This window comes from Medicago sativa, chromosome 8 (assembly GCF_051527215.1).
Source record: "Medicago sativa cultivar Bolivia chromosome 8, Bolivia_mono, whole genome shotgun sequence".
In the NCBI taxonomy this organism is placed as follows: domain Eukaryota; kingdom Viridiplantae; phylum Streptophyta; class Magnoliopsida; order Fabales; family Fabaceae; genus Medicago; species Medicago sativa.
The window spans coordinates 93,602,161-93,627,151 of record NC_140756.1 but is presented as its reverse complement, the minus strand read 5'-3'; the positions used below and the strand labels follow the sequence as shown (position 1 = coordinate 93,627,151).

General features: G+C 33.3%; 2 protein-coding genes, 2 long non-coding RNA genes and 2 pseudogenes across 6 annotated transcripts; 2 read left to right on the top strand and 4 right to left on the bottom strand.

Moving 5' to 3' along the window:
* The first annotated feature begins 305 nt into the window (after positions 1-305).
* LOC146903512 (putative galacturonosyltransferase 12 pseudogene) lies at positions 306-1,635 on the top strand (annotated as a pseudogene). The gene has a single exon (XR_015023746.1). The product of XR_015023746.1 is annotated as a putative galacturonosyltransferase 12 pseudogene (transcript).
* LOC146903511 (putative galacturonosyltransferase 12 pseudogene) lies at positions 1,478-2,220 on the top strand (annotated as a pseudogene).
* Positions 2,221-3,854: 1,634 nt separating this feature from the next.
* On the bottom strand, positions 3,855-4,343 carry LOC146903510 (cysteine proteinase inhibitor 5-like). Its single transcript, XM_085738169.1, has one exon. The coding sequence runs from the start codon at positions 4,310-4,312 to the stop codon at positions 3,959-3,961; it is 354 nt and encodes a 117-aa protein (XP_085594295.1). The 5' UTR covers positions 4,313-4,343; the 3' UTR covers positions 3,855-3,958.
* Positions 4,344-6,607: 2,264 nt separating this feature from the next.
* Positions 6,608-10,097, bottom strand: LOC146903509 (uncharacterized). The gene is made up of 3 exons (XR_015023748.1): positions 9,652-10,097; positions 9,274-9,319; positions 6,608-9,181 (listed from the first exon to the last, which is right to left on the bottom strand). It is a non-coding gene; the product is annotated as an uncharacterized LOC146903509 (long non-coding RNA).
* Positions 10,098-14,105: 4,008 nt separating this feature from the next.
* LOC146903508 (uncharacterized) lies at positions 14,106-18,118 on the bottom strand. Of its 2 annotated transcripts, XR_015023745.1 has the most exons (4): positions 17,659-18,118; positions 15,869-16,075; positions 15,467-15,641; positions 14,106-14,367 (listed from the first exon to the last, which is right to left on the bottom strand). It is a non-coding gene; the product is annotated as an uncharacterized LOC146903508 (long non-coding RNA). The 2 variants fall into 2 exon arrangements; XR_015023744.1 differs by having other exon boundaries at positions 15,869-18,114.
* Positions 18,119-18,606: 488 nt separating this feature from the next.
* Positions 18,607-23,815, bottom strand: LOC146903507 (tonoplast dicarboxylate transporter-like). Its single transcript, XM_085738168.1, has 6 exons — positions 23,317-23,815; positions 22,196-22,673; positions 20,994-21,037; positions 20,782-20,877; positions 20,098-20,611; positions 18,607-19,058 (listed from the first exon to the last, which is right to left on the bottom strand). Exons 1-6 carry the CDS (start codon positions 23,758-23,760, stop codon positions 18,988-18,990), a joined length of 1,647 nt encoding a protein of 548 aa, XP_085594294.1. The 5' UTR covers positions 23,761-23,815; the 3' UTR covers positions 18,607-18,987.
* Between the last annotated feature and the right edge of the window lie 1,176 nt (positions 23,816-24,991).

Genomic DNA, 24,991 nt, shown 5'->3' with positions numbered 1-24,991 from the left:
TTAACTGAACTTTGATTTGAATTTTCGTGATTAATTAAAGAAGGTATGTTATGTTGCAAATTTATATGGAAACTTGATATGGACTTCATGTTCATAAATACAAAAATAAAGAATCAATCCTAGCTCACTAATTTATGGTAATGATGTTAAAATTCCAGTAAATTTGATTATTTATGTATGTGTATTAAAATTACTGAAAATAAAATTTGCAGGAAGAAGAATGGGGCCAAAGATTTTGGAAAGTAATCTGGAATCACCTGTAATCTCCTGAACTCTTATAACTAAATTAATACATCCTTGAATCCAAGTGGTATTTTGAATTAGAGGAAATTAGAAGATAAATACAATGCTAAGACAAAAAGTTTTCAAAGTTCAAATCTCATTACTTTATGTTGATCATTTTCATAGGTAACCTCTATGGAACAAAGTTTTAGGACGGCGAAAATAAAAGAATATTTTTATCGTCATGTAGCATCGAATAGCATACCGGAACAGCTTCATTGTCTTGACTTGACGCTGGCAAATGAGCACGCCAACAATCCAGCAGCACGCCTTCCTTCGGCTACCATCTGCAGAACTTGTTCCTGCTCTCGCTGACAATTCTTACTTCCACTTTATTCTTGCCTCAGACAATGTGCTTGCTGCTTCTGTGGTTGCAAAATCACTTGTTCAAAACAGTTTGCAACCTTGGAAAGTTGTTTTGCATATAATTACAGATAAAAAGACTTATAATTCGATGCAAGCTTGGTTTTCATTGCACTCATTATCACCTGCTATAATTGAGGTCAAATCATTGCAAGATTTTGATTGGTTTAGAGAGGGAAAAGTGTCTCTTCTAGAGGCAATGGAAAAAGATCAACATGTGCGGTCTCGGTTTAGAGGAGGTTCATCAGCTATAATTTCAAATACTGCCGAGAAGCCAGAAGATATTGCCGCAAAACTGAAAGCGCTTAGTCCCACATATAGTTCAGTGATGAATCATATTCGAATATATATTCCAGAGGTAAAGTCAAAACCAATAGGAAGTAAGGTTTTATGTGAATAAATAGTTTACTTATGTACTTATAAGCACTTTATGATATAAATGTTTAATATGTATAATCCATTTCTATAACAAAAGATCAAATAAAGTCAAACTGTTTTCATATATGCTATAAGCTGTTTTCATAAGCTAACCAAGAGAGCTTATAATATAATTTTAAAACAGCTTATGGACATGTCATAAACTGTTTTCATAAGCTATCTCAAAGCGTCTCACAAATGTTTATGTCATTAAATAAACTCAAATAAGTCAATCCAAACATGCGCTAAATATACTACTGATAGCTTATGAGTTATGATCCATTAGCCTTTTCATGTGATGCTTACAGTCATGATACATTTTTTATAACAGTTATTCCCAAGTCTTGACAAGGTGGTCTTCCTCGACAACGACATTGTGGTACAAACTGATCTTTCACCTCTATGGGATATTGACATGAATGGAAAAGTCAATGGAGCAGTCGAAACATGCAAAGGGAAAGATAAACGTGTGATGTCAAAGATGTTGAAAAGCTATTTGAACTTCTCCCACCCTCTAATATCTAAAAACTTTGATCCAAATGAATGTGCTTGGGCTTATGGCATGAACATTCTTGACCTTGAAGCTTGGAGGAAGACCAATATAAGCTATACATACCATTATTGGGTTGAGCAGGTATATTTATTTTTTATCCTGCTATAATATTGTAATCAGTATGAATCAAAATCAGTTCCTGGAATTCACCACACACACACACACTTCACACCAATCACATGTGCTAATCCATAGTGGTTACCATACTATTATAAGGAGATAGGGAAGTAGTAAATTACTATTGATATGCTAAAAAAAATTCATTTTCCATATTAAAGTAAGATAGTATCATAATTAGACTATTTTTGTGATGATTTAAGCAGAATATAAAATCAGACCTGAGTTTGTGGCATCTAGGGACATTGCCTCCTGGATTAATAGCATTCCATGGTAATGTCCATACTATTGATCCTTTCTGGCACATGTTGGGATTGGGATATCAGGAAAACACAAGTCTTGTTGATGCTAAGAATGCCGGGTTAGTCCATTTCAATGGTTGGGCAAAACCATGGCTAGAAATAGCTTTTCCAAAACTAAGGCAATTGTGGACCAAGTATGTTGACTTTTCAGATAATTTCATCGAAAGCTGTCACATTAGAGCATGATTGAAGAGTTGATGAAAAGGTATTTGTATAGAAGGGAATACAAAAATGAGAGGATTTTCAAGTGCAAGTTCATCTAAAAAGAAATTGACACAACAATGAAATGGCAAGATGCCCCAGTCTTCACTACGTATTGTAAATATACAAGTATTTGTTGATCATATACATCCTGTAACTCTTCAACAATGATTATATGATTCTTTCAAAAAAAGCATTTGTCATGACACCATCTCTTGGATATGTTAAAACATCAACATTTTAAGTAAAAAAGTAATGCAGACTCAATTGACTCATGGTAAAGCATCCAATCCATGTATTTTATTCAGGTAGCTCATTTCAAATACAAGAAGCATCAGAGAGAGGATTAATATAGCTTTCATCATCCTTTCAATAAGATACGTACGTACTGCATCATTATACATCTCGCTAAAATCTGAATTCGGTTAGTATGTTTACAAATGAAAATATAGCTGCAGCAAGGTTAAAACAAAATCAATGTTCCTCTTTTCCTCCCTTGATTGTTTAAACATTGTACTGGTAAGAACACATTCTTCACCGTTTTGCAACCCTAAAACAAGATAACGTTATCGTTTGCCTCATTGCATTATCTCAGAACACGGTAGCGACTCCTGGATAACTAATAAAAGGTACGAATTTGTTGCCGTGGGCTGGCCTTGTGCAGCAAATGCAGCAGGGAGTGCAGTGGAGGTAGGCAAGAAACTAGGTTGTGCATCCGCCAATAAGAGAAGATTTCAGCTGCTGCTCAAACTTCTCTTTCTCTGCCTTGAGCCTCTGTTTCCCATTAATATTATTATTTAATTTTCTTCATGGACCATAGATGCTATACTTTTCCACCCTATTTCATTTTGAACAATTGGCATTATTGATTATCAGTGTAAATTGTTAGAATGTAAATGGGGGAAGCTTTTGTACTAAGAAACAAGTTTTGTATTCTAATTTATTAGAATGTAAATGGTATAGACCAATCTCAGTATACCTAGGTTCAGCAAAATGGCAAACCTTCTGGCTTGGGAGTAGAATAAAATTAAGGATGGTGTGGCCTTGTCTCCTCGCTAAGATCTTCGCCAAGCACGCTGTCTAGAACAGGAACACTTGTATAGAAAACATTATAAGCAATCAAGATAACAGAATTGTCGAGGCTAGTTCTAGAGACGCCAGAAATAAACGGAAAACTGAAAACAGTAATGTGAAAGATATGATCTGTACATATTTTCAAGTCTGACAAGGTAATTTCATGTATGATATCTAAGTGAAAACTGAAACACACTTATATATAAGGATTTCAAAACTATCACTACTCAAATTAGGCGTCATTGGAAAAGGTCAAAGTCTTATCGGAGTCAAATGTCCTAATTATTACAACATACTCCCTCCGGTCCTTATTACTATAAGAAAAAGTTAACTTTTTAGGTTCATTGTGTAAGTGATGTATCTAGTCTATATTTATAACAAGATACATTAATTATTCTATGAACCAAAAAAGTCAATTGTTTCTTATAATAAGGACCGGAGGGAGTACATATAAAAAAAAAATTAAAATATCTAAATGTATGTCAGCATTTTTTTTTTCTGAGGAAGTTTTTAATAGATAAAGAATAATATGCATTCCATTGTAATTATAATTTAGAATGCATAAAGTTTTATTGATATAAAATAATAAAACATACATATGAACGATGCTATAAGATCATCATTACATAATAATCAAAATTCAATATTTTCAAGCATGAACAGGTACAAAGGAAGTGAGATTCCTGAAGTGCTGCCATATCTTCTCCCAAACAACAGCTTCATAATTCTTGGAATCGGAACCATCGGCAGCGGAAAGGGTGAGACGGTAATTAGTCCCTGCAACCACCTGAGATTCACCTTTGATTACTTTCTCGAACTTCAGCTTCGCTCCACTTCGCCTGTCATACTCAGTGACAGCGAAATTGGCGATTTCGGTGACATGAGGATCGTTGATGTCATCGATGGGACTCCATCCACCCGGCGCAAATTGGTTCCTTGCAGCCGCATAGGAGAACAGAACAACGAAGAAGAAGAGAAGAACAAGAAGAGATGGGTTTCTCATGACTGTTATCTTTTCAAGTTTCGCAAATCGTGGTTGTGTCGGTTGTTCTTGGCCTGTTTATATATTGATATTATTGATTGATTTCTTTTTGTACGCACAAGTTATTTAAAAGATTGGAAATTGTTATTATCTCTCTTAAAAGTACATGTGTGAGTTAAGTCGCGCGGACAAATGCACTTTTTGAGTTAACTTATGTTAAAAACGCTGAGCGTAAGTTAACTCACATTGAAAAACGCAAGAGTTAAATCATGTTGAAAAAGTTGAACGTGAATTAATTCGTATTGAAAAATATATCGCGTAAGTTAACTTATGTTGAAAAAACTAAGCATGAATTAACTCACTGAAAAATGCACAACGTGAGTTAACTCACGTTGAAAAAGCCAAAAGTGAGTTAACACGCTATACATAATCAAGAGAATGAGTAATTTTAAAAAAAAAGAGAAGAGCAATTTCCAAAATATAATACTAGTAACTTGCCATATAATACTAGTTTGGCCTCGCCCATAAATATGATCTGCAATGGTAGTTGGAAAGCATTTTGAATGAGGATTTATTTTTAGGGTTAATTATGTTTTTAGTCCCTATAAAATAGCGACTTTGTAAGTTTAGTCTCTACTTAATTTTAATAGCATTTTGAGTTCCTATAAAAAAAAAAATACTTATAATTTTAGTTCCTGCTAAAACAAAGTTTGATTAATTATCCTTAAACACTTAAATTTTTGAACGATTTTTTTGAGACAAGATTAGAACACTATGAAAGGTTCGTTTACTAAAATTTAGAATTTTCTGACATGAAATGAATTAAATATGAATTTTTTAAAACGACAAAAGTTAAAGATAAAATGTAATAAAATTTGGATGTAAAAATCAAATTTTGCGATAATTTTTTGCGGACGAACTTTTAGTAATGTTCTAAACATGTCTGCAAAAAATTGTTCAAAAATTTAAGAGTTTAAGCATAAATTAAACAAATTTGAATTGAGTAGGGACTAATACTCAGTGCAGAAAAACAAAATTAGGGACTAAAAATGCTATTAAAATTAAGTAGGGACTAAACTTACAAGGTCGCTATTTTATAGGGACTAGAAACATAATTAACCCTTATTTTTATAGTCCCTCAATATCTTTTTGTGTTGAATAATGTATGTTTTGTAAGTTATTTCTCAAATGTGTTAAAAATTAGAAGAAGAAAAATACTTCAGAAGTTATTTCCTGATTTATTTGGAGACCTAGAAGACACTAAGGCTTTGTTTGGGAGTTTGGAGGGGGGGGGGGGGGGGGGGGGGGGGGGGTTTGGAAAAAAGGAAGGAGCAAGTGGAAGAAATATAAGATATTAGGGCTTTGGAGGTTAATTTTTTACTCATAATAAAAAATCCCCCTCATTTGGGGGAGCTCAAAAATTGCATTGGGGGAGGGTTTTGGGTGGTTATGGAGGGTTTATATGGATTTTTCAAATTCAATCTATGTTGTTATAATATTCTTAAAATTAAAAGTATATTAATCATAAGTATTAGTTTATCATTCTCTAAAAAACTGTTCTTTCAAAAAATGTGAATTTTTTGTCCATTTTTCTATATATTTCCAACCCCCCTAAGCCTTCGCCTCCGCTTTGTTTGCGAGTTTGGAGAGGAAGGGAGGGGAAGGCTTAGGAAAAAAGGAATTAGCAAGTGGAAGAAATTGAGGAAAATGAGAGATGAGGGCTTTGGGGGGTTAACTTTTCTTCATAATACAAAACCCTTCTCATTTGGAGGAACTAAAAAATTGTATTGGGGGAGGGTTTTAGAGGTTTAATAAGAATTATTCAGATTTAATTTATGTTGTTATAACATTTTTAAAATTAAAAATCAAATAATCATATGCATTAATTTACCATTCTCTAAAAAACTACTCTTTTACAAAAATTGAAAGATTTCTCTATTTTTTCACATATTTTACACCCTTCAAAGTTTTTCCTTTCCTTCCCCTCCAAACTCCCAAACAAAGTCTTAGAGACTCTAAAAAGAATGGTTGAATACCACCTACCAATCCGACACACAATATGAAATTAGGTGGGTTAAACCTCCATGAATTGCATATATGATTGAAAATTGTTTTGCATAGGTCCATTTTGTTTTACATTTTAATAATTTCAACCTTTAATAATTTCAAAGTACAAAAAATTAGGATTGAAAATGACGTTATTAAAGTGGATTTAAATGGATGACAGCGACCCAGTATTGAACTAAGTACTATCTGGGGCAGCACTTTGGTGCCATTAATGGCATGGTGCCATTAAATCTGGGTCATACAAACACATTGTCATTTTTTTTTTTGAATCGGCAAATATTATTAAACGCCATCCCCGCAAGACGCAAGGTATGGACGAAATAAGATACAAATGGTGCTGCATATAGACGGTACACCATAACCACCTAAAACACCCCTGGAGATAAACCCACCAAAATACATCACCACCTAAAACAAGCTCCATAAAAACAAACACTGTAAACACGGTATCCACCAACGTCCGTCGTCACTACTCACCCCCAAAGAAACTCCCAGACCCCGACATCCAAGCTGAGCCACATTTCGAAGAGCACCTAACCGAAGGATCATGCAGCTATCACAAACCTCGCGACCTCCAATCCACCGAAAGAGCACAACACAACCCCAAAAACCAACTTAAGACAAAGAACTGACTCCCGATCTCGAATCAAAAGTGATCGGCCCACCAGACTAAAGTATCAAATTAGCAGGGCACCCCTCGCCCCTGGTACACCAGAGAAAAACCAAACCAAGTCAAACAACGATTGCAGCTAAACCCCGACTCCCGATCTCGAAGCCAAATGAACCGGCCCATCGAAAATCAGCACACAATAGGTAAGACGAAAGACATGGCATGCGAAGTTTAAACAACAAACAAATCAAACGGAAAAAGCTCAACACCACGTGACCCACACCCTCCAAACTCCGTAAACACCTAAACCACCCAAAAAGCACAAAGAGAGCTAGAGATGACGAACATGGACCCGTGTAACAAAAGTTGCTTCTAAAGGAAATCACCCCAACAAACACCCCAACCAACACCCACCTCCTCACTTAAACAACACCAGCCACCCTCAAATAACACCCACCTCCTTGCCAAGCAACAAAACCACACCCTAAAAAGCTCCCGTCCGCAAAAACATTTCGACTCCAGATCCACGACCACTCATCCAAACCACCACCACCATCACTTCAACTGAACCACCACTACCACACATCACCACGACCACCACCATAAGACTACCCCGCCAGATCACCTCAACAAGAAACAGGCGGCAACACAAAACACAAATCTAGAGAAAGACGAAATCCAACGACAAAGCACGGGCAGCGACGCCGGTTTGAAGCGGACACACTACCCAGATCGTATAGAGGCGGCCACCGGTGACAAGGAGAAGGTGTCCGTCGTCAGATTAAACAACAACACCAACCTCCAGCAGGTCCACACAACAGACCGCTACAACACCTCCCCGGCACTCAAACATGTGTGTGACTGTGTGGGTAGGGGTGGAAGATCGGAATAAACAACCGGATGCAGGAGAGACAACATGCTAGCAGGAGGTTTGATAGAGAGCAACCGCACCAGATTTGGAACAAAACGAAACACCACCACATACCGGAACTCAATTGAACCCATGAACGAAGAGCAACAACCTCCTCCCTTTCCGACACAGACTCGGAACCATTGCAGCACACAACAACCAAGCCGACGACAGAGATGGTGACGACGAAGGAAAACGTCGTTGAACACAACAACCCAGCCACAGCGGAGATGGTGACCGGAGCTTAGGCAGAAACGGTTGCCGGAAAGGAAGGTAGAACGGTGGTACGGAGGACGGATGTCACTCATCGCACCACCGAAGTAAGAATCTACATCTCAAAAGCTTGGATTTGGATCTGTGAGGACAAACACATTGTCATTGCATCTAGGCCACACAACACATCTATCTTGGTGCCATTAATGGCCCATATTTAATGGCACGGTGCCATTAATGGCACCAAAGTGTCATGCCACATTTAAGAGGCCACTTTAAGAAGTACCATGCCCAAATTAATTTACTTCCACTCCAAAAAATGTCCACATTTCAAAAAAAAAATTAGTAAATTTTGTCAAGAAAATATATAAATAAGAAAATAATAACTAATGTTCTAAGAACATTTTTTAAAATCACCTGTCAAATAAGCAAACTGAACAAAATGTTTCGTAATAAATAGGGTCAATCGATGAGAAACGCGACCAATCATGGACCATATTTCAAAGAGAGCCAAAAATATTACAAATTAAGAATAAATAACCTGTTGTTTCAACCACGGACCATATTTTGCAGTGCATGTCCGTCAAACTCTTATTTTTAAGAGATTAAGTTTAAATTAATCTTAAATTGAAATCTAATTGTATCTCTTTGCTTTGCCATTTCACACCGTTTATTGATTTTTTATGTAATAATAAAGTTTAAGCATACCGTTTATTTTAAGATTGATCCACAATAGTGGGTTGCATCGACAACACATCATCTTTAAACTCTATTTTTAAAAGCTTGTTCTTTAAAAAAAGAAAAATATAACCGTCAAAAAAACTGATATAACTAACAAATTTTAATACAATTACAACCAAGCATTTCAGTTACATGGATTAGGGTGTTCATGTTCAATCCAATCCAATCTAAAGCAAACCGCGGTAAATGGATTTGATCGATTTTATGTTTCCTTAATATAAACCGATCCAATCCAATCTAAACCGAAAATATTTATACCTGTATCCATCACCAACAAGACGCGCAAAAAAGTTCGCCATCCGAAAATGTCATCTGTGATCCTTCTTGTCATCCATAATATGATCAGCAACTGCATTTTTACAATACTACTTTAATTAATGCTTTGGATACTTTGATCAGATGTCAAAATAATTTTTATAAGTCATAATTAGAGATGCGCACCCCAAACACGGGCAACACACCATTTTCTCTGCGAAAGACATGGGACCTGCAAAAACCAATTACAAAGTTATCAATGCATCAGCTTAATTTTTTATGATCAAATGGTTTAAAGAATGTTTATCTGATTAGAACTACTTTATATGATTAAACAGAATGATGATTGATGATGTATATTGTGAGGGGAAATTTAATGCATACGGATTATTAAATAGTATTGTAATATCGGTCAAGGATTAATTAGAATAGAGATTAATTAGAATAGACTGTCAGAGTACATTTACTTTACAACATCAACCAATTAAAACCAATATTTTTGACACATCAACACAAGTGAATTAAAATAGAAAAATTCAAATCAAATCTTTAATAACTTCACACCTTCCTTTATTTTTGGTATTGATTGATAGATAGCTTTTGCCTCCCATGATTTTGTTATTTGCAGTTTTAACAACTTCATCCTCTCATGATTTTGTTCTTTGCCGATTGAATAACTTCTTCCCCATAACTTCATCCACTTGCACAAATGGAAATGTAAGCAAGATGAATACTTTCTTAATTAACCTGCAGATTGAATAACAATGATGCATGAATTTATTCACTAATTGAAGAAATTTCACGAGAATAATTTGATGGTAAAGAACAAAAGCAACACATCTTCATGGAATGTAAGATAGATAGCTGATGGCAAAGAACAAAATCATGGAGAGAGAAGCTATCAATCAATACCGACAATAAAGGAAAGTGCGAACAAAAGCGGTTATAGGAGATTTGATTTGGATTTTTCCACTTGTGTTGATGTGTCAAAAACATTGATTTTAATTGGTTGACGTTGTAAAGTAAATGTACTCTGACAGTCTATTCTAATTAATCTCATTAGAATATACTATAAATTATTTATTTGAATCTGTGCATTGTATTTAATCTTAATTTTTTAATAAATTGAATGCACAAATTTTTAAAGAATATTTCTTTTTTTAGTTTTTTAACATGTGTCCTAAGGGCACAAATTAACACTACCCAAATTAGTAACATTTTTTTTTGAAGGAACTATAAATTATATTAGTAAAATGTTATTGCTCTCTGGCTCTTGTTTATGTTGGTGACTGATTTTATTTCAGCTTGTGATCACTTTTGAGTCTTAACCTTGCACTCCTTGTTAATGGTATGATATCCTTTAGGTTTAATGTATTTTATTTTGCGTTGTTTAAATAAAAAAATGACGGAATAGCTATTCCAATAAGAGCAACGATAACCAGACAAAAAAAAAAGACAATACCGACACCGTATAGAAATACAATATTTTTCCTCCTTTTTTTCTCGCTCTCTACCTCTTCCCCCTTTTCAACAACTCTCTCTCTCTCTCTAGCCATGTCTCTCCATCTCACCACCGTCTCTTCCCTCTCGCCACCGCCGCAACATCCGCTCTCTCTTTCTCTGAGATTTGACCTCCGCTCTCCACCGTCTCCTGCTTCTTAGGTCCGACCTCCACCACCACAACAAACAGCGAGCTCGTCCCTCCCTCAACCCTTGTCGCCTCCTATAGTCGTCGTTGTCTTCTGCGACTCCGACCCCCACCATAACGCCCTCCTCCTGAGACCACCATTCTTTGTACCTCGGTCACAATTACCTTTTCATTCTTCTCGACCTAACCACCACCAAAGTCAAGGAAGAGATATAGAAGAGTGAAGAGGGAGATTGACGCACAAAAGGGAATTATTCAGCTGAAAACCCGATTTTGCCCTTGTACTTTAATGAAAATTACAAAAAAAAAAAAAAGCATTGTTATCGTATTTGTGTCTAAATTTGTGTGTCCATTTATCATATCTGTTCCAATAATTATAGTCAAAAGAAGTTATTCTGGTAATTTTCTTTTTTGTTTAAAAACAATATTTTGAGCCACGGTCATCAATTAGGCTCATTTATATTGGTCAAAAAGAAAAAGTGACAAGTTGTTTTCACCTTTGCATAAACATAATTAATTACTCCCTCCGTCCCTCAATAGATGACCTAGTTGACAATATACATTATTGACTTGACATACTTTGACCATATTTTTCTACTAATTCACAAAGATAAATAATACTCCCTCTGTCCCTATATGTAAACACCCTTTTATTAGAGGGAAAGGGTGCTTACATATAGGGACGGAGGGAGTATCATGTAAGATGTTATTGGATTCGTCTCGATGAATATTTTTAATATATTAAATTTTCATAATTTTTTTAGTAGAGAATTGAAGATATCAAAGATAAAACATATGCATTTGTACGTGTGTCGGAGTCAACTAGGTCATCTATTGAGGGACGGATGGAGTAACTTTTATGTTCATTCAATTAATAATGTATGTTGTTCATATTATAGACCACATACATCATTAATTGAATAAACAAAAAGTCAAATTTACATATAATTAATTAACTTGTTTGCAATATACTCCCTCCGTTTCAAAATATAAGCAAAATTTACTTTTTAGGTTCATTTATTTAATGATGTATGTGGTTCATAATATGGACCACATACATCATTAAATGAATGAACCTAAAAAGTGAATTTTGCTTGTATTTTGAAACAGTAAATAAGAACCTAAAGGACAAGGCTAACCCACAGCAACAATTACGATTTGAGAATCATGAGACTTCACTTTATTGTTTTTCTCCTTGTTGTTCTCTTGACCTCTACAATTGTGAGAAATCAAGCTCTCTCTGGTCAATGGAATCCTATCAAGCATCTCAACGATACACACGTGATTGATATTGCTACCTATGCTGTTGCTGAGATTGAAGTGCCATCTCATAAAAACTTAAGTTGAAGAGTATCTCCAGTGGTGAGACGAAGACTCTCATACATGAGGTTGGGACATGCTACCACCTCAAAATTGGCGCTGGTAACTATAACCATGTTGACTTCTATGATGTTGTTGTGTTGGAGAATTTGAAGTACAAATTCAGTAGTCTTGTTTATGATGAGTTGAAGCCAAGGCGTCATTGAGAGATGAACAAAAATAAACATTATTGAGATGTAAAAATAATATTACAGTTTTATCAATAAAAGTTAGTACTTCCTACATTATAATGAATTGTGAGTCTAAATCTGATATGATTGTATATCTGTCTATAAATTTTCTTGTGGTTACGATTATCTGAAAAATTTATACGTGGACACTCTTGTGGTTGCATCAGCGGCGAAGCTAACCAATTTTGCACGGGTGACCAAACATGAGAATTTTTTAAAAATTAATATATTAAATTTAATTAATAATGAAAAAATCACAATCATTTTACTGATATAAAATGTAAATTAAAGTAACATAAAAAAATAGCTATTAATAAAAAATGAGCTCAACAATCTTTCAAAGAGTCAAATTCATCTATAATTGCTGATAATATTATCTTTTTAGTTGCTTAGGATATCGATAATGTTAAAATAAGACAAAATAAATCTTTTAAACAAACGGTAATATTTTGAGTATTTTATTTCTCTTGATTTTGTACAAATAAACTTATTTGAGGTAGGTAAATACATATTTTGAGGTAGTTAAACACAAAATACACTTACTAATACTAATAAAAAAATATATATTTTGAGGTAGCCAAAGATACCCCCTCTCTATAAGGTAGCTACGCCCTTGTGTTACATTGATTATACAAATTTTCATTATAACTTACAATTGTGAAAGAATGTTTTGAGAACACTCGTTAGCATTTATTTCATTTTGAACTTTTGACGGGGTACATAATTAATCTTGTTAAAAATGAATGATAGAAAGGATAAAAAATGTAACATGTATGAATTTAGACTTGTATTTTTGGCAAAGCCTGGCCAAAAAAGTCTAGAGATTTAACATGTGAATACTTTCGAGAACTTTTATTTCATTATCATCATAATTGTCAATATGGGACCTCAACCGCCATCAATGCATGGTGTTCCTTAAAAAAAAAAAAAAATCAATGTATGGTGTTCTTCGGCCTATTGTTACTCTAGATAGTTTAGATGGTGAATATGATATTGATTGTTAACCTATATTTGTTTATTTAGGTATAGAAAAAATTGCGGAAAACCGAACAATTATAACTATATAACTAACCTATTTAGCTATTATGTTCAAATGAGTAGAAATCATAAAAGAGTTAATCAACTCAAATGGTTTGAGCAAAGAAAAAAGGAGTTGGAGGTTTTGGGTTCAAACCCTTACAAGAAGTAAAATATTAATCTAACAAACTAATAAAGATTAGTTATTAAACCATTAAAATATTAATCTAACAAATTGACTATTATGATGATTGGCCGTAGTTGAAACCCCAAATTTTCCACTTCTCCACATTTTAAGTCTGTGAATCTGGCCACCATAACTTGACAAAAATAAAAACTAACACTACTAAAAAAAAGTCATTTTCAAACGGAATTTCAGACGGTTTTGGGACGGAATTTACGGACATTTCCCACGGATTTCGGACGAAAATCCGTTTTCGGACAGAATTCGGACGGATAGGGCGCTGTCCGAAACAACCGCGTCGCAAATCGTATTTTCGTCCCAAATTCCGTCCGAAATATATTTCAGACGGATTTCAGACGGTTTTCACACAAACACGTTGGACTATACTTCAAACGGATTTGGGACGGAATTTAATTAAATTTCCTACGAATTTCGGACGGATTTAATTTAAATTTTCCAACGAATTTCGGACGGATTTAATTTGCTTTAAAAAATTTCCATGCTTTTCGGACGTGGTTATAATTTTTTTTTATTTTACAGGATTGCCACAATTTATAATCAATAATACATACTAAATCAAATAAAAATAAATAGTAACTCAAGAGTAAACAAAGGCCCATTGCCTGAAACAAAATTATATAAACTAGAATCATATAAGTGCTCAATGTTCTAACACAATAACATGGCTAAATTGTTCATTAGTCAGTGCTCAACAATAAAAGTAACAATCAATTGCACTAGATTTTGAGAAAACAATAACATGACCAAATAGTCAAGTCATCTAGCATACTATGATGGCTTTCAGAAAACAATCATTCTTCCTCTTGATTTTGAGACATAGATATTTCCAAAAGCTCTGCTTTTCTCTTCTTAAAATTTCCCTACAATTTTGAATTTTATTAGTCATTTAAATAACAACCAATTATAAAGCTGCAATGTCAGTAAAATCATATATAAATTAAAACTTATCCTTTCTTAGCTCTATTATCATAACTTAAATTATAGGTAAATTAAAATTATAGATAAATTATAGATAAATAAAATCTGTAACAACAAATTCAAATAAAATGATACTCATAATTATAGTATGTTGTATCTTGTAACAACAAATTCAAATAAAATCAGAGAACCAACATTGTTACAAGGACTGAGGTACAAATTGATGATTGAATACAAAGACACAGTAGGTAGAACTAGAAGATACTATATAGTGACAGGTCAATATCTGAATGAAGAAGTAATTTAGAAAATAATTACAAATAGAGACAATGATGATGATGAATTTTTATTAGGTAAAGCAATTTTCATCAGTAAGAAGTAATTAAGATACTTCTCAATATGCTAATTATGTCCAAAGACTCTTCATTGTGCTAAACAATTTCAAAAAATGAAATTCAATGCTCTGATGAACAAAATACAAGAAGAGAAAATATATGAATCCTTCCTATATATATACAAGTGAACCAAAACGCATAGATGATAGACAGATAGGCAAGCCTTCATTCAATTAAATAGTGGATCCAAAAGAGAGACTGTTAAATTATGGAGAGGAACCTTCACACCCTCAATATCACTTATGATATATACATATTTATAAAATAGTAAATGAATTCAGAGTGATGTGAAACATGGTTTAGTGATTTCAGAAGGGTTTGATTAAGGTTATGTGAAAATTGAAGGTGAAGGTGAAACCAAATTCATTAACAATTTTCAGCAAAACTGAATGAACAAATAAAGGAAGAGAGTCAATCCCAAAAGGGGGATAGCTGTGCAAATATCCATAAGTATGTCTGAATCAAAACATTAAATTCCCCAAATTTATGAATATGCTCAAGTTCCAATTTGATGACATAACAAAAATCAATAATATTATGGTATGATTCAAGTATGAATGAAAGATTAACAGAGAGAACATTAACATAGAGAATTATCAACTAGAATTGGAAAAGAAATAAAATAGAAGATGAGTTAGGGGCTTACAAGGTTTCACGAAAGAGGAGAGCTGGAGAAGTGATGGTGCAGGTTGTACATGTGATAATGATTGATTTGGAGATACATGTGGAGATGGTATAGTAGGTGTAACATCTACAACAATTCTCCCTCTACCAGTTAAGTGTCGACCTCGGGAGGATAAAGTCCTTCCACCTCTTAAGTGCTGGTTACAAAAACAATAGTAGTGGAAATGACCAAAACTCAATAGAGTATATAATTACATACTTGTCAATCAATCACCACTAATTAATCTAAATCTAAACCAAACTCTGGAATAAAAATTGTAATAACTTAACAGAATCAAAAAAGGAGAAACATGAAACATAAATGCTCACTTTATGAGCAAAAGTTCTATAGTTTTTATTTAACAGAAAAAATTATCAACAATACCTAGTAAGCAAAGTGGCTGATATGTACTTGTGTCAAAACAAGCCTATCCCTCCCTCACGCCCCAAAAAAACCCAGCAAAACAGCCGCACCCCTGCTGAACAACAGAAAACAGCACGACACTCCCAGCTGAAAAACACCCAACACGCCAACAGCAACTCAGATTTGCAGCAGAAGCAGGCCAAGCAAAACAGCAGCGCTCCAACAGTCCTCAAAACAAGACCAATACAATAAGCACTTAATTAAGTTGTTTATCTAAACAAAACCACTACCTAGTAAGCACTTATTCAATAAGCATTTATCATATGAGATTATATGTCATAACCTATTTGAATTAAAGCTTAAGCTTTTGTTTACAAAATACTAAGCTTCTATCTAAAAAAATACTAAAATTATATCTTAAATTTAAAGCTCCAGTATTAATTAAAGCATAAGCTTCTGTCTACAAAATACTAGAATTATATAAAATGAGATAGACACACATATAATTGAATCTTTAACAAAACAGAAAAACTGATTAAGCATGTGGTTTATGATCCAAAGTTGTTAAACAAAGAAACTACACATATAGACCAGGTGGTTTCAACTTTTACTCTATTTAATGTATGGTTTCAAGTTGTTTAACTACACATATAAGAAATTAAACAACTCAGCCGTAAAGCACTAAAACTTTTTACTCTATTTAATGAAATTGAACAAAAAAATTTTGAAAGTGATTACAATGGCGATAAAAATTTAAAGGTTTAGGTGTACTTTAAAACTATTAAGGAAGTAAAGGTTTAGGAGTACCCTGGTACTGTTAAGGATGTAGAAGCGAGTCAGATTCAACTAACTTCATCTAAAGTCAATTAGGACAGTTTTCCATCTGTTAGCAGTAGATGTAACTGTTATTAGTTAGTAGTTAGTTAGCTAGCTATTGTGATTTGTGAGCCGCGTATATAGCTCAAACACTTGTATTTTTTCAGCAGTCTATGCAATATGAGATTTCTCTCAATTCTCTATACTTAAAACACAACTAATAAAAATTGCATTGCAATGACATTTAACCGTGATATCAATAATTGCTCTGTGATCGCAACCACAAACAGTTTATGTCTTACTACCATCTTAAAAAATTGGCTGCATTTATTAGCATTATCAATGATCAAAAAGTAATTGAAACCGTAACTGTAAGTCTATAACCACAATTTAGAACTTAAAAGTGAATCAAAGTCTTTCAACAGCAAAAAGTGAACAAAGAAATAAACCCACAATTATTTTCAACACAAAACCCACAATTAAGCACAAAGCTCACAATTATTTTCAACACCAAACGTGAATCAAAGTCTAGGTAGTTTTTTTTTTTTTTGAAACAACATATATATTATAACACCACACGCACCAGAAGTGCAAAAAGCTACAGCAACAACAGCAGAAAGCCTATTGTTCGACAGAAACCAGAAGAAATACAAAACAAGCACAGCCCAAAAAAGGTACAGGGAAAGGTATAAATGCCAAAAAGAACACACAAAACAAATACATAATCTGTGGCCTAAACAATAAAAAACCAGTAGCATAAAACCGAGCCACTCAAGCCTCTGTAGCAGGTCCAAAAATGCCAGCACCTTTCATTTCTATTAGGTAGTTAAGCACATTAAATACCCTAATAAGTAAAACAAAATAAATCCTAAAATTGAACAAAGAATCATGTACAAGTTTATGGTAACATGCTTGATTTGTTGAAGAAAACACTGAGAAATTAAAAAAAACTACAGAGAATCCTCAGATCTGAAGAGAAGAGAAGAGAAGCTAACCTTGGTGAGCTTGAGAAATTGATTGACGACCTTGAGAAGATTTTGGAAGAAATTGATTGAAGAGCAGGACACAAGAAGTTGATTGAATAGCAGCACACAGAGAAATTGGTTTAAAATTGGTTTTAGGGTTATGAGAGAGGGAGATGAAATTTTAGGGTAATGAGAACAGAACACGCGAGAGAAATTTTGAGATAAGCGGGAGATGAAACTTTCCCAATTAAAACCCTCAAAAATATTAGCCGTCCGAAATCCGTCTCAATATTTCACACGGTTTTGGGACGAAATTGTTTTTTTAAAGAAATCCGTCCGAAATTCGTGGGAAAAAACCCTGTTTGAACATGTCATGGAATTTTCACACGATTTTGGGATGGATTTGGGACGGAAATTTCACTCCGTTAAAACCGTCTCAAATCCGTCCGAAAAATTCAGACAAAATTGTATCCGTCCGAAAATTCCGTCCGAAAACGATGTTTTTTTAGTAGTGTAATCTCTCTGCGGCGATGATGTAAAAGTTTGTCAAAAGAAGTTTTTAAACACCGGTGGACGAGTTACCAAGCATTTTGATTACCTAGATTAAGTTATGTCATATTCTCTTCGTTTCACAATACTTGCCCATTTTGGAGAATGATTTTGTTTCAATTTACTTGTCACTTTCAAATTTCAATGCAACATTAATAATTGATTTATCAATAATACCCTTACCTATTTATTGTAAAGATAGAAATAATAGAATGAAATAATAAATGAGTAAGGGTATTATAGAAAAAACACAGAATTTCATCAAAAATGACATTTATTTGATTACTTGGTATGTGTAATTTCTTCAAAATAGACAAGTATTTTTGAAACGGAGGAAGTAATATTATTTGATCAAGTTATGTCATATATTATTTTATTTTACAATCATATATGAATCCAACTCGTTAATCTATAAATAATTCATCATAGTTGCTCAATATCAAAAGTTTACAAAAATCAATATTATTACAAGGTTTATACAAACCGTAAAACATAGAAAGGCACGGTTTATACACAAAATCATTCTTCTACCCGAAAAAAGAAACACACAATCACTCTTCCTTCAATAACTATAGGAAAACATTTTACAATAGAAATTGATAAAATCTCTTCACTTAGCTGACTAAAAAATAAGATAAAAATAAATTGACATATATTTATACCCCCTCCTCCTTTGCCTAGTAATATCTACATATATATTGGGTATCCACATTTTGGTTTTTGAGGTAAGAAGGAAGGCTGCCTCAAATTTTCAATCATAAATGACACCAAAAATTTATAAAGCATCGTGGAAATTAATTGTAGAAGAAATCAATTTGTCAACCACGGAGAGATTTTGTTTGGCATCCATTGGACACCATTTGTTCCAAAAACAAAAGCACCTGCAACACCAAAAGTATGACATCAGAATCCTTTTTCAATCAGAGTGATTTTCTCAAGCAAATAAAAAGTTAAATAAAAATTTGACTCAAAAGTATGGACTCTCTCATTAATAGATTGTTCAATACTCACTTTTTTTATACAATTTGGGCACTTCTATAACTCACTTGTAAGGGAAAAGTACCAATGAAATTCAGACACACAATTGCGGGATCCCAAATTCAAATTCAAGTAAAATGTTCAGCTTAACAATTTTTTTTTTGTTTGAATCGGAGCTTAACAATATTGATATTTCTAATTAAACTAGGCCTTACGAACGCCACTTTGTTAAGTTCTTAATAGAGTTAAATGAAAACTAAAAAAAAAGGTTAATTATGTTTTTGGTCCCTACAAAATTGCGACCTTGTAAGTTTAGTCCTTACTTAATTTTAATAGCATTTTTAATCCCTAAAAAAAATTTCTACACTCAATATTAGTCCTTACTCAATCCAAATTTGTTTAATTTATGCTTAAACTCTTAAGTTGTTCAACAATTTTTTACAGGCGTGTTAAGAACGTTATTAAAAGGTCCTCTGAAAAAAATATCGCAAAAAATTGATTTCTACGTCCATATTTTTGTTACTTATATATTAAATTTTTGTCGTTTTAAAAAATTCATATTTAATTTATTTCATGTTAAAAAATTATAGATTTTAGTAAATGAACCTTTCATAGTGTTCTCAACTTGTATAAAAAGAATCGTTAAAAAATTTAAGAGTTTAAGGATAATTAAACAAAATTTATTTTAGGAGAGACTAAAATTATAAGTAATTTTTTTTTTTGTAGGGATTAAAAATGCAATTAAAATTAAGTAAGGACTAAACTTACAAGGTCGCAATTTTGTAGGGACCAAAAACATAATTAACCCAAAAAAAAATGTTAACAACGTTGATGTTTTGTAATTTAGAGAACAAACATATGAATCAAGATATAACGAACGAATTGAAAACTTTAAATTAAAAAATTTAAGGGATGTTGAGAATAATTTTGCAAATAATTTACCTAGAGATGGCATAAAAACTGAGAGCACGGCTATCCCAGCAACCTTAAGTGGCAGACCAACTTTGAGCGTATCTTGAATTTCAATATGACCAGTAGCAAAAGCAACTACATTTGAGGGGGTTGACGTGGGAAGCAAGAAAGCAAATTCAGTAGCAATTGCTCCTGGGATCATAAGAAGAAGAGGATGTACATGCATAGTCCTAGCTATATGATATAGAAGTGGGATAATAAGTGTAGCAGTGGCATCATTAGAAGTGATGAACTCAGTAATAATACTACTTATAAGACTAACTGCAGGAGCAATTGCCAAATATGGAGCATCTTCTAAGAAATCTAAAGCTTTAGAAAGCACATCTGCTAGACCACTAGATTGAACTCCATCAGCTAAAGCAAAACCAGCTCCAAGTAACAAAATTAGGTTCCAAGGTAATTTCTTGCATTCATTCCAATCCATTAGCTTCTCACCCTCTTGTTTTCTGTTTGGTATTATGAACAATAATACTGCCACCATAACCTATATTATCAAAAATGACAAAGTTTAATTGATTGTTCACTATGATTGGAGACAAAATAACTACGAAGCACTAACACATTAACAGACATGACACTAACATGATATTGGTAATAGTTTGTAATATAGATTATGTCTCAACTCTTAAACACTAGAACATATGTAGTACTTACACTGACACTTCCATCACCAACAAGGCCATGGAAAAAAGTTCCCCATCCGGGAATGTCATCTGTGATCCTTCTTGTCATCCATAATATGATCAGCAACTGCATTTTTTACAATACTGCTTTAATTAATACGTTGGATACTTCGATGCAAAATAATTTTTAAATGTCAGATAATTAAATTAACTATATATAAAAGTTGAATTAGAGATGCACACCCCAAAAACAGATAGCACCATTTTCTCTGCGAAAGACATGGGACCTGCAAAAAACCAATTACAGAATTATCAATAAAGCAGCTTCATTATTGGTCAAGGATTAATTAAAACATACTAGTATAAATTAGTAACATGTTTTTATTTTATTTATTTGACAAAAATAAATTAGTAACGTGTTTTTTTGACAAAAAAAATTGGTAACAGGTTGTCCACATGAGTTTGATGAAATATTATATTGCAACAAGAACAAAATTAGGAAAAAATCACTAATTTAATTTTGTCAAAATTGAAGTACTGAAACACATGTCCAAGATAGATTGTATTCATTGTATCGTAGATGCAGTTAGCAATTTCAATGGGACAATCCATTTCACACAAGTCTGGTACAATCTCTTTCAACCACTTCTTTTGTTTCTTTTCTTTATTTGCACAATTAACCAAATCATATGGCAGGGATAACAGGCCGGACACTATGCTAAATGAACTTAAGAGTAGATTTTAGAATATTGGCAGAATATTTTTCTAGTATAAGAATTTTTTCCATATATTAGTCATGTTTTTAGAATGCGAAAGAATTATTAAAATTTAACTATGCTTAGGAAACTGTTTTTAGATAGATTTACTCATTTACAGGTTGAAACATTTTATATAGACACTAATGGGTCTATATTTCATTCAAATAGATTATTGATAAAAAAATATAGTCAATGGTCTAACTATTTAAACAAATTATTTCGTTAAATTAATTTTGTTCAATAATTTAAATTTAAAATGGGAACAAATGGGGTCTATTGGTTTCGTAGGTCCAAGTACCATTGGTTGAAAGTGAGAGAGATGACACATCCACATTGGAATGGACCAGCTGATATTATCCATGAGCCATGTGGCAATAAATCAATAATAAGGAAAACACATATGCCTCTATTTATCACAAAGATAACGACACGTAAATGAATGAACCTAAAAATCATATAAAGATAAATAGTGACTAATGATCATATAAAGATAAATAGTGACTAACGACATTGTAAGACTTTAATTGATATGTATTTACAGACAAGTTAAGTTCATTTGATCATAAAAATCATATAAAGATAAATAGTGACTAATGATTTCTGATAGTGTAAATAAAAGATAGTAATAGAAATTTTCCCATAATGTGAAAAAGAAGGATAAACTATAAAGAATGAGAATTAACGTACCTAGAGCTTCTAATTCCCTCTTCAAGTGTCCTTTACTCAAATAAGGAGAGAGAGCCCTAGCTGAGCCCTTCCTTAGGTAAATCAAGCAGAGAATAAACCAAAAGCATATAAGAAAAACAATCGCTACCGGAAAAGCAAAGAAGAACCATGTGTTGAAACTTATTGGTTTTGCACCAGGAACAAGACTCTTCCACATTCCAATCAATATCAAATTTACACCTGTCCCTGTCAAAGTACTCATCCCTCCAATTGGCACGGCATAAACCACCGTTAGAACCACCGCTCTACTGAACTTATTCACCAACTCCGATTGCTCCGACGGTGGTGGCAGCCGCTGTAACAGCCCTGTGGCCACCGGCATCAACATCACGGCAGCTGCCACGTTGTGCATCCACATGCTCACAAAGAATGACGTGGCACATAGACCCAATAACAATAGCGCTGGATTCAACGGTTCCCCACAGAACACTGATGTCACCTTCAAACATCATATCATTCACAACCAATCATAAACCCCGGTCGGAAATATATATCATTTTCATTTCACAATAATAAAATTAAAATGACTCATTTTTTCCCACCTCACAAAATAAATAAACTCTGTCCTTCTAATCATTCAAAAATATATAATATAATCATGTATATCCTAATCCCTCCACGATCAATGGATAAAAAAAAAGACCAAAAACTCAATTTGGTCATTCATATATAATTTTCTTCGCTCAGAACAAAAGATAATACTAAGCAATCAATAAGTCTATTTACTAAGTTGTTCTCGTATGAAAATGTCAAAGCTAATCTTAGTTATTATTCTGTGAGATTAAATTGAGTCGTAAGAAAATTGTGGTAGAGTAGTTTTTACTCTAAAAAAGAGCTTGTCCAACATTCCATAATTCTTCATATCCAATAATAGAGAGGTTAAAAATGAATATATTGAATACTTGATTAAAAGTTTGGAAAACATCAAAATCAAATCCGACCAAACGATTTCATATCAATAAATAAAATTTCGACAGGACCATCGTGTTGTTCATGTTCATAATAATATAATAATAATAATGTAACTTAAGAGTTATATTTATCAAAAAAATAATGTAACTTAGAGAAATATTAAAACTTACGGTCAAGGCCAATCTTCTGTGAACGTTGTAGCGTTCAACGGCGAGAGCAAGAATGAAACTTCCCAAAACAAGGGTAATGACATCGTCCATGTAAGAATGAGCAACGGTATCAGCAGAAGCAATTCCAAAGAGAGGGAACAGAAACAGAGGACACATAGAAGTAACAGGAAGTGGTAAAGCAGAGGTAACCCACCAACTGAAAACCCAAGCAATAACAGCAAGCATGTTACGGCTATTGTTGTTGGGAGTATCAAGTTTAACAAAGAGACATATGAAAAGGGACAATAAAGGTCCAAGAAGAACATAGAAATTGTTGAGGGTGAAAAAGGATTTGAGGTTGAAAGGGTTGCTTTGTGTTCTATGGAGTGGTAGAAGTGGGGCCTTCAGGTTGAGGTTGATGTTGGATTCATCGGAAACTGATGTTTCACTGTGTTCTCCTGTCATTTTGGATAGAAAAAAGGAATTGGGTAAGGTATTTGCAGTTGAAGAGAAGAAGAATGATTGTTAAGGTTGAGTGTTGGCCTTTTATTTCTCATTTTTCATGTGCAAGGGCCAGCCAGGGGAAGGAGTGGCCAAATTTGCTTCCCAATTATTTTTATTTTTTTTCTCCAATATTTTTATCAGGACTTGAGTTTGACCAAAGTAAATCTGTTTTTGACAAGCATTTTTATCATGAGTTTGATTTTGACCAAAGTCCTCGTTTGAGGGAACTACAAAATTGTAAGAAAGTAAGTAAATCTTTGGAGCGCAAGTTTATTTTAACGGCTATACGAAATTCTATACATCGGCAAGAAATTCATAAATAAATAGAGATTTTCTTTTGGAAATATAAATTATTATTTTTGATCGAGTGATAATTACACCATTTTTAGGCTAATGTTAACTTGTGCCCTCATGGCACATATTAAGATACTCATTATAGAAAATCAACTTCTTAAAAGTTGTTATATTGTGTTTTCCAATGCAAAATTGCTTTATTTAGGTTGCTTAACATGTGCCCTAAGGGCACAAGTTAACATGACCCATATATTTACTTGTTCTGCATGCTTAACATGTGCTTTTGATCACTCTTTAGCATTCTCCTTTGTTGAAATTGGAATAGGACTCAATAAATTGTAAGTGCCTCAAATAAATTTGGCAACCAAAGAATGCTTTAATAAATGATATGATTCTTTTACCGCTTAATTGGAGATTTTAAATTTGAATTCAATCTTAAAATTGTAGGAGCATTAAAACCATCGAGGAAGAGTTTGGTCACTTGGTGTGATCTTACATGTTGGGTTTAAGCATAAGTAATTAGTTTTAGGTCGATTATGAATGAGCAAATTATTGAATAGATAAGAGAGGTGAGTCATATACCTAATATCTTAGAGTTTTGATATAAATATAAAGTCTCCTTCTTTTGTGATCCTGAAACACAAGGGTAGCCCTGGCGGTGGGAAGGAGGGGAGGCAACTTAGGGCATCATTTTTTTAGGGGCACCAAAAATAGTATTTTTATTTAGTACTATATAGATATATTTCTTTTTTATCCGTCTTTATTAATTATATTGAAAATATATTTTTAACCTTGATTATAAATGATCTTTTGCAACAAAATATGTATAAAAAAAATTGAATAATTAAAAGGACACAACTTTATTGATTCGCCTAGGTCACCAAAAACCTTAAGACCG